Here is a 13,870-nt window from a genome sequence, read left to right as displayed (position 1 = left end):
ACCGTTTTACATACTTGGGTATAAAATTGTACCAAAGCTAGATGTTGTAAATTATGATCCACTTTGAAGCGTTAGTAGCTCTATAGAAAGATGGATGTCCTTACCCAGATCTTTTATTGGTTGAATAAATATTTTGAAAATAAATATTTTGGAAAAATGTTTATATTTATTCAAGAACATTACTCTGCCTCCACCTAAACATCTATTTCAATTACTTAAGAAAAAAATAAATAAATTCAATAAATTCATTTGGAATAACAGATGTTCCAGACTATATTTGACACATGATAGAGGAGGTCTACAGTGTCCTCATTTTCATTGGTATTATTGGGCTGTGCAACAATTGTGTTTTATTTTTTATCTCAGGACTACCAGTCTTGGGTGGATATGGAATCAGCTGCCATTAATTCTGGCCTGCCTTTAAATGTGTTTATATTCATTAAAATTAAAAGATCTTAACAAAATGTTTCCAATCCTATTGTTATTAATATGAAAAAAATATTTAGGTGCCTTCTTCCATTTATCCTGTTTTAGTCTCATTTGGGGCAATGGAAAATTTAAACCAGGCAGATTGGACGCAGGTCTTAAGATTTGGGCTGACAAGGCCATACGAACGATAGCAGATATACATGTTAACAATACTCTTAAGTCATTTGAAAAAAGTAATTACAACAAATAAGAAATGTTATCTTCAAATCACAAAAAAGTTCCCTCTTTGTATATGCCATCACGGTCTACTTTGGAAAAAGAAGTGACAAGAAACTGTTTTAGTAAAGGTTTAATTTCTTCATTATATAATAAACTGGTGTCAGGATCAAAGGACTCTTCGAACTATAAATCGGAAGCTTGGAGATTGGACTTTAAGGTTGATATTCTGATGGAGGATTGGATGGAAGCATGCGAGGAAACTCAATCACTAACAATGAACACACAACGGAAATTGCTACAGTATAAGTGGTTGATGAGGATTTACTTAACTCCAGTTATCCTGCATATAATATAATGAAAATATTTCACTTTCTTAAGATGTGGTGACTTTAAAGGAACACTATAATCACCGTATATGGGAGAGTGAAGTCAGGAATGTTTGGAAAGATGTGAAAGAAATTATAGAAACGATCCTTGATGTTAACATACCACTGTCACCTTATTATCTATTTCATTTATTTCCTAAGGACATCAAGTAAAAAAAGACGAAGTATATATTTATAATATATATATTCTTTAAGGGAAACAGTGCATTACTTTAAAATGGCATAGTATATATGCACCAAACACAGGACATGGCTAAAAGAAATGGCAACAAATATGTTAAAGGAAAAGACAAATTGTATATAAAGAAATAAATACAACATTTTTGATGGAGTTTTGGGACCTTTCAAATTGTTTTTAAAATGTGATGAAGTTGGAAATGTGTTGATAGAAGACAAAAAAAGGGGTGATATTGTATATAAATGTAAAATACTGAGAAGCCTTTTTTTTATTATTATTAGCATTATTTTGTGTGTGTTTTCTCTGTTGCGTGAAATTTATTTGTAAACGTGTATTGTTAAAATGCAATAAAAAAAGCTGAATTTAAGCAAGTGACCCAGAGATCAAGCTAAACCCTGCCTGAAAGAATATTAGATTTGATCTGCCTTTCCCATATCAACAACAAGACTCAAATATTCTGCATTATAAAAAGCTTTCCATATTACTATAGCTCCCTGTATTGTCAAACACAAAGGGCTCAATTTAATAAAAGATTGCTGATATTACAATCTCTCGCATACTTGGAATATTACATCAGGGCAGCGGAACAGAACAGTCGAGTGGCTCACCGACCCTGGGTCTGTGTCGGGTGTTGTCACAAGAGCCCAGACAATATGACATAATCCCAGGCAGAAGATTAGACTCCATAGTTAATCACCAAACATCTTTTGATCTCATTGTGCTCCGCTGAGAAAACACTGTGTTGTTTCTTCTTCCAGGGTTCCTTGAAGTTTGCCTGTAACTCCAGCAAGGAGGCCCCTGCCGTACTTTGACACATTAATGATTAGTCTGAATTTTCCAGACGTGACCTCTGCTTCAATCCCTCCATCACGGCTTGATAGCAAAAAAGAAGGGAACATGCTTCTCCTCTGACTCCTAAACCTCCCTCATCACACACATAAACACTCACACACACACAGGAGACGCCACCCACGGGACAAACGGCTCAGAAAGACTCGCCGCTCCACATTGCAGAGGCAGCCAGTCAGACGACAGCCTTATCACACACACAAGCCAAGCTTATAGTTTCCGGCTTTCATCCAGCACTGTCACAACAGACTCACTCAAATGTCACACAAAGGAAGTCGACACAAGGCTTGAATCTACCAGCTAAATTGGGGAACATGCTAATTAATTTCTGAAGTGAATGTGAAGTTGGAATGTTTGGAAGTCTCACCTTGTTGAAATGGACTGGTTGAGGAGGGAGCTGTGGATGACGTCGCTGTGGTGACCACAGGGCCGTGGGGTTTGCCCGGCATGGACTTGCGGCCCCTGGAGCCAGAGCTCGAGCTGGTGCTGTGACTGCTGGATTTTTTGCTTTTGCCATCAGAGCTCTTGCCATCAGAGAGGCTGCCATCCTTGGAGCTGGAACTGGAGTGAGACGGAACTTCCTGGAAGTTGGCATTGGTGAAACGACCTCCGCTGTCGTCCAATCGCTTCTGAGCAGAGGAGATTGAGGAGACACTTCCACCACTGCTGCTGTTGTAGCTCTGTGGCCAAAAAGGGGAAGGCACACATGGACAAAAATGCTTAAGAGTGCTTTTTGTAAAATAATGCAATGACAAAAAAGTAAAAAGAAATTAAATGAACATATAAAAAAATATTGGAAAAAATACAATGAAATTAATAGTATTAAAATACAAATTCTCATGCATTTATCATAGTTTAAGTTACCTTCTCAGAGGTCACCATCAGTGCTGGCACCAAGGAAGGTGACAGTTCCAAAGCTTTTTTGTGCTTTGGTTTGTGGCGATCTCTTTCTTTATGTTTCTGTGATAAAACAACACAAACCAAAATATTAATGAAGATGGTTCCGCAAATGCTTTAAAACCAGTACAGCTTGGGAAGGACTTTAGCCTACACTGCCATTTCTGAAACAAAGAGGCAGAAAGATAAGAAACTCAAAAAGGTGAAACAATGAAAGTCAATCATTTGCAAAGATTTAAACCCAGCAAAGACAGTCACTTGTGCGGTCCATGAAGATCTTCATGTAAAGAAAAAGAAAGGGTTTTCCTGTAGATGGGTAAGGTTTCACATTGCAGGCCTGACCAGAGTGTACAGCAGGTTAATTTACACCCCGGTCTAGTGCCGCGCACAACACAGCTCTATTTGCGCCCGAGAAACAGGAGTGTGAACAAATTTACACCCTGTGCTCCAATAGCACACATCCAACCTCTCCGTTTCAGTTCTTAAGAGTGCGGCTGTAAAAATATGCAGTGATCCTGAACCAATCGTAAAGAATATTTACACATTCCCCACTGGAAGGTTGTACAAACATCTATCTTTTTTTAGCCACTTCCTGTCATCTTCCAGCCATTGTCTCAGTTAGAATTGACAATTATTCTGAACATGATAACGGTTTATGCTACTTCTCAGTGCAAGTGGCAGTGACAATTCCAGAGGCCCTCAGGCTCAAGTTTTTCAATGAAAATGAAAATGAGCTTCCGCTTCTTCTACACCATTTACAATTTTCCTGCATATACCATTTTAAATGCCATTTTCTTAGAATGGAAAAATCATTGAAATGAAATGAAGGTTTTAAATAAGCACCCTGACAATTTTTTAAGTGGGTGGGAAACACTCAATGCTACTGGTTTTCATCTGCAACCTACAGATCCAAATGTCACTGTTTTTGTTATGCTTAAAAATAATTTACTTAATCATAAAATGTTATTTTAAAGGGGTCATATGATTCAGTTTCTCTTTGAAGTGTTACAAGATCTTGGTGCATTAAGATCTGTACATTTGCAAAGACTAAAGTCTCAAATCCAAAGAGATATTCTTTATAAAAGTCAAGAGTCAACCATGCCTATCTAAAATGGCTCATTCGGCTCGTCCCCATGTCTACGTAATGATGTGGGAAGATTTGCATAACGGCGCCAAAATGTTCACGTAAAGAAAGAAGGCATAACTTTTATTTTTGCTGTTGCCACCGCCGCCATGTTGTGGAGAGGCTGTGTGTTTCATTGTGAACTACTTTGTTTGGACTTCCAAAAGAGGACACAACTAGAAATCAGTGGTTAAGTTGTATTTACAACACTGTTCTGGAACAGTTCAACCCAAATATTCAGAAGTGTGCAGCGCATTTTACGGAGAGAACGAGGACTGTTTCCTGGAAGAGTAGCCTACAATGCCAGTTTCTATAAAGTGGGGCAATATTTATATTTTCATATTTAAAGAATTTGCCACTGATGATTCAAACACGAGTTTGAGCAGTGTAGAGTAACGCTTGTTGTTTGCCGTTTCTTGGATCACAAATGTATACATGGTTTTATGTTTACGCGGCGTGATTCGCAAAGCAACACGTATAAAGATAGTATAAGTCATTATAATCAGTAATTATGTCCCCACTGGATGCAACAAATGCCTCATTTATAATGGGTTTTATTGTTCTTGTCACGCCGGGAGAGGGCATGACAGTATGGTAAGGGGCGTAACATTTCCATCACATGATTGAGGTATTCAGCCAATCACAATGCACTGGATAGCTGGCGTTTCAGAAAAGCGGGGCATAGAGGAGCAACAATAATGTACATTGTGTTTTTTTTTTTACTTAAACTGCACACACACACAAAAAAAAAAAATAATGTTCTTTTAATGAACGTCATATGACCCCTTTAAAAATCACAAAACAGTTTATATGCAGCAAAATGACAAGTATATTAATGGTGACAAAATAAACGCATTTACTGAAATTATAAAGCTTTGTAATGCTACATTTGCTCCCCAAGAAAAGTGCTAATTTTAAATTCTAAGACAAGAATCCAAATCTTAATTAAAATTGTTTCTAAAGGTGTTGACAGGGTGGGGTTATTGTGAGAAAAAAATAATAATGTCACTACTTGGCTGTGTTTATGAATGGAAAAATAAAAATACACAACAACATTCATCTTATTTCCATCAAACAAATAAGGTCTAGAAATGCAGACCCTTACGTAATGACAAAACGCATGTATGAACTGCTGTTTACAGGTCTAATTAAAATTCTGATCTAAACGTCTTGCAATAGTTTGACATAAGATGACAGCTATCTTAATTATACAGAGATGAATAGTTCAGGCAGAGGTGAATGCAAAAGAGAGAGAACAAAAAGCCAAGACATTTATCATAATTCATCAATGCCTTCAGCAGATTAGTGAAATGTAGCAAATCTCTTTCAGGATGAACAAAGAAATTACTCCTGAGGCTTCGGGTATTAAAATTCAACTACGGAAATGAATAAATAGAATAAATCTTAAAATAAAATAAAGTTTAAATACAAAAGAAGAAAACTAATCATCCAGAAAACAAAGCTAAAAAAACCAAACAGATCAGAATTTAAGATATGTGAGGCAGGAGGAGGAAGAGAGATTGAAAACATCATTTTATTCCCACATGCCGCTCTCGACCGCCTCTCAGAACACATCTGAACTAGCTGCAAATTGAGAAGCTTTTAGCCTCTATTGTTGTTTGGCCCTGGGGTTTGGAATTAGCTAGGTATACATCTGAGCCCCCCGACCTTTGACCTGGGAATGTGGAGTAGGGGGGATGGGCCCCCTTTGCTAATGCAAATCAGGCGTCGTAACAATAGCCATGGCGGAGCACAGAGCACTCCAAAACACGATCTTCAAGAATACGGCTCCAACCTGAATCATTGTTTACGTCAACCCCTCTCAATGCAGAATAAGGCGAAGAAGTTAAATATCTGAATAATTCTGGGAGAAATGGCTTTAAATGGCATCTCATATTTAATCTTTTGCTGACCTAGATTACACAGGCTGCATAGTCGGTCTCTGAGCAGCTTAACAGAGCACCATCCACTCCATTTTGGTATGCATTTCCAATGCAAACTCATTCAAACCAATTCAAATAATTAGTGAATTCGTGTCAAATAACCAACAGCCTCGATGTCTGACCTCCTCTCCCCGCAGTGCTCATCTGACTATTGTGAACTTTCAGAGTCACATTTAAATACATGAATGGAATACAATTCCTTAAATGCAGTCTAATATTTTACTATTATTATATTACTCTAAAATGTGATTGAAATTGACTGAAATTGTTTTAGAATTACACAAAATACAATAGCAAAATGATAAAAATTAATTTGTGACTTAATATATAAGCTGGTAAGCTTGCAGAACAGCAAGAAAAAAAAAACTTTCTGAGGAATTTCAAGGGGATTTTAAAAAGACAAAATGTCATAAACTTCCCTTTTTTAAAAAAATAAAAAATAAATCACCACTAGAAAATAATAAAGAATAATAATTAAAGCAGAATTATTAAATGAGGAGTACATTCAAAATAGTAAATATATGAAAATAAATTAACGTAAATTCTTCCAACAAATGTCAAAAAGTAAAACATGAGACGAAACACTTAAAGAAACGTTTAATCAACATTGAGAGCCATTTTAATGACCCTGTTCATAAAGATCAAATGGCGACTCGGCATCCTCGACTCCTTCAAAACAGTTGCGTTCGATCCTTCGCTGGCTGTGCTGATTTCAATCTAGCAGTTCTTTTGTGCTTGTGTCACAAGTTCAGTGATGCAGGTAGTGATGATTCTCTCCAGCCAATCCGTGATCAGCAGAGTTTACACGTCACATTTTGGTAATGGTACGGTTCACTTGGAACCTCAACCGAGACGGTACTACAAAAAGTACCAGGTACCCAGTGGAAAACCCCCCCAAAAGTTAACCCTACCGTGCCGAACCATGCAGTGGAAAAGTGCCAAAATAGGGCTGTCGAGGTGAAGGAATTTCCCTTGCAGTAATTTTGAGTGGCTCAGTAGTGCGGTATGCGGTATTATTGCCATATATACACTGTTACTTGAAAGTTTGTGTAACCCTTGCAGAATCTGTGAAAATGTGAGTAATTTTATCAAAATAAGAGAAATCATACAAAAAGCAAGTTATTTTTTTATTTAGTACTGTCCTGAATAATATATTTTACATAAAATATGTTTACACTTAGTCAACAAGACAAAAAATAAATAAATTGCTGAAATTAAAATAACCCCATTCAACAGTTTTTGAACTCTTGGTTCTTAATACTGTGTGTGGTTAACCTGGATGATTCACAAATGTTTTTTTGTTTTGATTTGTGATGGTTATTCATGAGTCCCATGAGTTCGTTCAATTTGAATAACCATTGTGTATGAAATGTGCTATATAAATAAACTTGCCTTGTCTTGAACAGTTAAACTGAGCACTGTTCTTCAGCAAAATCCTCCATGTTCTACAGAATCTTCAGTTTTCCAGCGTCTTTGCTGATTTGAACCCTTTTCAGCAGTGACTGTATGATTTTGACTTCCATCTTTTCACACTGAGGACAACTGAGGGACTCAAACAAAACTACTAAAAAAGGTTCAAACATTCACTGATGCTACTGAAGAATATACGATGTATTAAGAATCTGGGTTTTCCGGGAAACATGCAAGTATCTTCTGTTGCTTCCAAAGGGCAGTACTAAACGGAATAAATATATATATTTCTACAAAATAAGAAAATTTTTGACATATACATCCTGTTCAAAAGTTTTCACCCCCTAAAATCATATAGTCACTGCTGGAGAGGGTTCAAACATGCAAAAGATGCTGGAAAGATTCCGCAGGACACAGAGGATTTTTCTGAAGAACGGTGCTCAGTTTAACTGTTCAGAACAATCAAGGGACTCATGAACACCATCACAAAACAAAATGTTGGATCGTGGATCATCCAGGTAACCACACACCGTATTAAGAACCCCAAACTTTTGAATGAGGTTATTTTAATTTCAGCTATTGTTTTTGTCTTGTGGACTAAATGTAAAAATCTTTTATGTAAAATATCTTATTCAGGACAGTACTTAAAAAAAAAAACATGCATTTTGTATGATCTCTCTTACATTTTCAAAGATTCTGCAAGGGGTTCACAAACTTTCAAGTGGCACTGTATATATATATATATATATATATATATATATATATATATATATATATGTGTGTGTGTGTGTGTGTGTGTGTGTTACGATATGAGGTTATATTTAGAAATCAATGAAGCTGAAACCAAATAGCGTTGAAACAGGAAGTGAAGTAAACAGAAGAGAATGATAAAATAATTATCCACATAACAGAACATAAACCTGACAATAAGATCGTTACGCTATTATTAGCCTATATGTATATCATTCGGATCCTTGAATCTGACTGGACAAGAGGCTTTCTAATGATATTTCGACTTTGTACACTGTCCATGTTGTATACGGGCTGTAAGTCAGTCTTTAAACCATGCATTCAACTACAAGTTTAAAAATGCAGTTTCATTCAAAGACAGATTTAATGAAACATACTGTTGAAATCGTTTTAACTGAGTGCCACATTAGAAGGTTCAGCTGACCAGCAATGCGTCGATGCGAAGACAGAGATTTGACTTTCCTTGGACATGACAACCTATTTTCACAAATATATATGACTCGCAAGTAAATCACACATGCTCAGTTGATCTCTCTCTCATTGCTGTTTGTTTAGGCTTGTTAAATCTACGGAGCCTCTTTACAAATCAGAATGGTACTCATTATGTTATCGTTACTAACTTATTTAATATTCAGTACACATGCACAAAGTGTAAAAAGAGAAGGGCATAACCCTATGAAAAAAAGAAAACACGCAAAAATCACGGTTTCTGCAGTTCCTGCATTCCTCTGCGGTTTGCTCGTCAAAAGCGCAGTATTGCGATATTGCGGTTACCCCAACAGCCCTTAGAACAAATCAGGCAAGCTATCGCTGATTAAGACGGCTGCACAGAGGCTGAGTGTTTGAAATATATGGGATCTGCTAGGGACAGGCAGAAATTTATCAATGGCGATGAATAGATGTGATGAGCTCCTCCACACGTTTCACACTATGAGGTCTGCTGGATTAGTATTTCAGATACCACCATTATTACAGTAAGAAGAGAAAAATAGAGCAGAGGCACAATCAAACATGTTTTCCACTCAGTACAGATCACCTTCTGCTGGTACGTACACATTTATTGATATGAGGCCATGTTACAGGGTCTACGCTTAATTGAATTAGACGGGAGGGCGAACAGGGATAATAATGCTACATGTTTCATTCGGTATGGCTGCGTATGGAAAATTAGTGGAACAAATGACTACGCTACCTATCAATACTGATTAAATGTACTCTGTGGAACTAATGGCCATGACGGATGCTTTTCTATGAATACAGCACTCTTTATGTTGATAATTTGTGGCAGCACCAAAATACTAATCACTTTGAGTGAAAAAAGGCACTCTTCTCCCTCCCGTGGCTTTAAAAGCTTTGTGCGATATGAAAAGTGTGCATGTGAGGGGCGGCACAAGGTGACGGTGGCTCGTGTGATTTAAAACAAACCTACTCACAGCGGTGTATATTTCGGACAAACGAGTTTGGGGCTTTGTACATTTGCCTCATAGTCTGAAATCGTGAGGAGAGGGCACCAATCACACATGGCAGGAAGTGAGGTAGATCTGGAGGCTGCCTTACCTTCTTTTCCTTGTCATGGTGCTTATCCAAAGAGTGAGTGGAAGAATCACTTAAGCATTGAGCCCTACTACCACGGCCTTTGCTCCTTCTCTAAAAGGTGAAAGAGGAACTTCGAGTTACCATTTAAAGTTTATCCAATTATCTTTTATTTTCTATTTCCTACTTCTGTCTTTGTTTTTTTTGTTGTTATTAGCAACAATGAAAATAGAAGGGAAACAAATAGAAGACAAAAACGGAAGGAAAGAATTAAAAATATATTGTCATGATAAAAAAAATCTGGATATTTTTGTATTATGAGAAGCTACTCCGTCAAAAAGCAACTTGCATGAGAATATTTGTCTTCAGGTTTGTAACAGTATGGAAGCATACTTCCTAGTATTTTTTTCAATTTATATATATAAAAAAATTTATAGTAAAATATGCCTCTTTTTTGTAGTCAATACGGTCTAATGCTGCTATTGTCAATAAATGCCACATAAAAACCTCAGGTCACAGAATGGTCTTTGTTTACCAGCAGCCCACTGAAACAAAAGCCTACATGGAAAAGTCAGGGGTTAGTAGCCAGCTATTGAACTATTAATCCAAGAGACAGTGCTGATGCTTTCAGTCCATTAACATGTAGACAGGAAGACATGGTACATCCTGCAGAAACATCATGCTGTCATGTACAATAGTGCAGTCACCACAATGGATGACAACAAACAAAATGAGCAATGTACGGTCACTTTATTCTCACAAAACAACAAAATGGGAGATGGCAAAACAGATTTATTTAAATATATATATATATATATATCTTAATTATACAACCCGAATTCCGGAAAAGTTGGGACGTTTTTTAAATTTTAATAAAATGAAAACTAAAAGACTTTCAAATCACATGAGCCAATATTTTATTCACAATAGAACATAGATAACATAGCAAATGTTTAAACTGAGAAAGTTTACAATTTTATGCACAAAATGAGCTCATTTCAATTTTGATTTCTGCTACAGGTCTCAAAATAGTTGGGACGGGGCATGTTTACCATGGTATAGCATCTCCTTTTCTTTTCAAAACAGTTTGAAGACGTCTGGGCATTGAGGCTATGAGTTGCTGGAGTTTTGCTGTTGGGATTTGGTCCCATTCTTGCCTTATATAGATTTCCAGCTGCTGAAGAGTTCGTGGTCATCTTTGACGTATTTTTCGTTTAATGATGCGCCAAATGTTCTCTATAGGTGAAAGATCTGGACTGCAGGCAGGCCAGGTTAGCATCCGGACTCTTCTACGATGAAGCCATGCTGTTGTTATAGCTGCAGTATGTGGTTTTGCATTGTCCTGCTGAAATAAACAAGGCCTTCCCTGAAATAGACGTTGTTTGGAGGGAAGCATATATTGCTCTAAAACCTTTATATACCTTTCAGCATTCACAGAGCCTTCCAAAACATGCAAGCTGCCCATACCGTATGCACTTATGCACCCCCATACCATCAGAGATGCTGGCTTTTGAACTGAACGCTGATAACATGCTGGAAGGTCTCCCTCCTCTTTAGCCCGGAGGACACGGCGTCCGTGATTTCCAACAAGAATGTCAAATTTGGACTCGTCTGACCATAAAACACTATTCCACTTTGAAATAGTCCATTTTAAATGAGCCTTGGACCACAGGACACGACGGCGCTTCTGGACCATGTTCACATATGGCTTCCTTTTTGCATGATAGAGCTTTAGTTGGCATCTGCTGATGGCACGGCGGATTGTGTTTACCGACAGTGGTTTCTGAAAGTATTCCTGGGCCCATTTAGTAATGTCATTGACACAATCATGCCGATGAGTGATGCAGTGTCGTCTGAGAGCCCGAAGACCACGGGCATCCAATAAAGGTCTCTGGCCTTGTCCCTTACACACAGAGATTTCTCCTGTTTCTCTGAATCTTTTGATGATGTTATGCACTGTAGATGATGAGATTTGCAAAGCCTTTGCAATTTGACGTTGAGGAACATTGTTTTTAAAGTTTTCCACAATTTTTTTACGCAGTCTTTCACAGATTGGAGAGCCTCTGCCCATCTTTACTTCTGAGAGACTCTGCTTCTCTAAGACAAAGCTTTTATAGCTAATCATGTTACAGACCTGATATCAATTAACTTAATCACTAGATGTTCTCCCAGCTGAATCTTTTCAAAACTGCTCGCTTTTTTAGCCATTTGTTGCCCCCGTGCCAACTTTTTTGAGACCTGTAGCAGGCATTAAATTTTAAATGAGCTAATTAAGTGGATAAAAGTGTAAAATTTCTCAGTTTAAACATTTGCTACGTTATCTATGTTCTATTGTGAATAAAATGTTGGCTCATGTGATTTGAAATTCCTTTAGTTTTCATTTTATTAAAATTTAAAAAACGTCCCAACTTTTCCGGAATTCGGGTTGTATTTATATAAATGAACACTACCGTTTAAAAGCTTGTAGCCATTTTAAGCTTTTTAGAGATGTTTTTATGACGTCCTTATAATGATCAAAAATACAGTAAAACGTTAAAATTGTGAAATATTACTACAATTACTTCCCCCATTTAAAATATTTTCAAATGTAATTAACTTCTGTAATTGCAAAGCTGAATGTTCTTTAGTCACATGATCCTTCAGAAATCATCCTAATATGCTGATTTTGCACTCAAAAAACACTTTTGCGCAGATTAATATTTTAGTCCAAACAGTGATATTGTTTCAGCATTCTTTGATGAATATTAAGTAATAAAACAGCATTTATTTGAAACAGAAATCTTTTGTAACATAAAACATCTTCACGGTCACTTTTGATCAGTTTAAATGCTCCCATTCTGAAAGCATACATTTGTCAACTTTTGAAAGGTAGTGTACATTTATACATTTATAAATCATGATTATAAAAATACATATTTAATATAAGCCAACAAAGATGCTAAAAAACCTTAATAAATCCATGAAAAACCAAAATCTAAGATATGAATGAATACATAAAATCAAAACACTAACAAGAAAAAAAGACATGAAATCCTCTGACTCCAGCATCTATCCACAGTAACCAGAGTAGACATAAATGCCTTGAATGAAATAAAACTGTGTATAAATAAACATCACTATCCCTCCATCCTCAACTTATTACAATCCCCTACGAGAACATCACAAAGTGCTGGCCCTGCCTCCAGCCCCTTACTCAGAAGACCTGTAGAGGACTAGCAGTATCTGAGAAGCCTTTGTTGAGTAGGAGGACAGGCACACAAACGCACACAGACACACACACACACACACACAGCACAAATCTGAGAAGCAGCAGGGGGCTGTGGCTCTAAAGCTCAGTGTAGCTCTAGGGCTGGAGTGAGTAAAACCCCTTGCCACACATACACGCGAACGCATACACACACACATAACTGCCCAAACCCACAAGTACACTGAGGACCGAGCGAAGCTGGACAGAAAACCACAGGCCATTATGCTGTCACGAGATCTGCCACTGGGCAGTCCATGTATCTCTCTGAAACCTTAGCCCTCTTTTTCTGAGAGGAGTATTAAGTGAAGGGGGAAATGCAGGAAAGGTGGGGAGGGGTGGATGGGAAGGAGAGGAAAGGAGAGCCACAGACAAAGGTCCAGTGAGTTGCTGTTGATTGTCAACGAGATTAAGGGGTTAAAGGGTTTGAGGGAGATCGAGGTGGGGCTGCAGGGGCCGGACAGGGGGGCTTATGCCACAGCTCAGCTTTCAGCAGCTGTAATTGGACCAGGAGTGCGAGACATTCGAGTAATGAGAGATATTCCAGATGAGGGAGTGTCTTTTTCGAAAGTCTGGTGCGTTCACGTGCGATTCTAGATGTGCAATAACAGCTTGAGCGATGATGACATGGTCCCAATGATGTGCTCGATACGATTCATGTACTGGCAAATGTAAAAATCAGTAGCTTGAGTGCTTCGGAAATTCACTAAAGACATGATATATACCTCAACATATGACGCACTAATGGCAAAATACACAAACCATGACCATCAAATACTCACTATTAAAACACGTAACTTATGGGAATAACAACATACACTGCTGTTCTGAGGAGTCTGGGATCTGTAAGATTTAAGTTTTTAAAGAAAAAGGATGCATTTATTTAATCTAAACACAAAAGCAGTAAGT

At 37.5% G+C, this 13,870-nt stretch overlaps 1 protein-coding gene across 7 annotated transcripts in view; it reads right to left on the bottom strand.

Annotated features, from left to right (window-relative positions):
* mllt10 (MLLT10 histone lysine methyltransferase DOT1L cofactor) overlaps nt 1-13,870 on the bottom strand; it is a 62,630-nt gene that overhangs the window by 30,080 nt on the left and 18,680 nt on the right. For 5 of the 7 annotated variants that reach the window (XM_059524552.1, XM_059524549.1, XM_059524548.1 and 2 more), the window contains 3 exons: nt 9,742-9,831; nt 2,926-3,021; nt 2,429-2,741 (listed from right to left, as the gene is read on the bottom strand). In XM_059524552.1, coding sequence (XP_059380535.1) covers nt 2,429-2,741; nt 2,926-3,021; nt 9,742-9,831 — 499 coding nt within the window. The remainder of the gene's footprint in view (nt 1-2,428; nt 2,742-2,925; nt 3,022-9,741; nt 9,832-13,870) is intronic. The other 2 variants (XM_059524550.1, XM_059524553.1) reach the window with 1 other exon arrangement.

Source organism: Carassius carassius, chromosome 35, assembly GCF_963082965.1.
Source record: "Carassius carassius chromosome 35, fCarCar2.1, whole genome shotgun sequence".
NCBI lineage: Eukaryota > Metazoa > Chordata > Actinopteri > Cypriniformes > Cyprinidae > Carassius > Carassius carassius.
The sequence above is the reverse complement of the archived record's forward strand: the minus strand, read 5'-3'. Positions and strand labels throughout refer to the sequence as shown.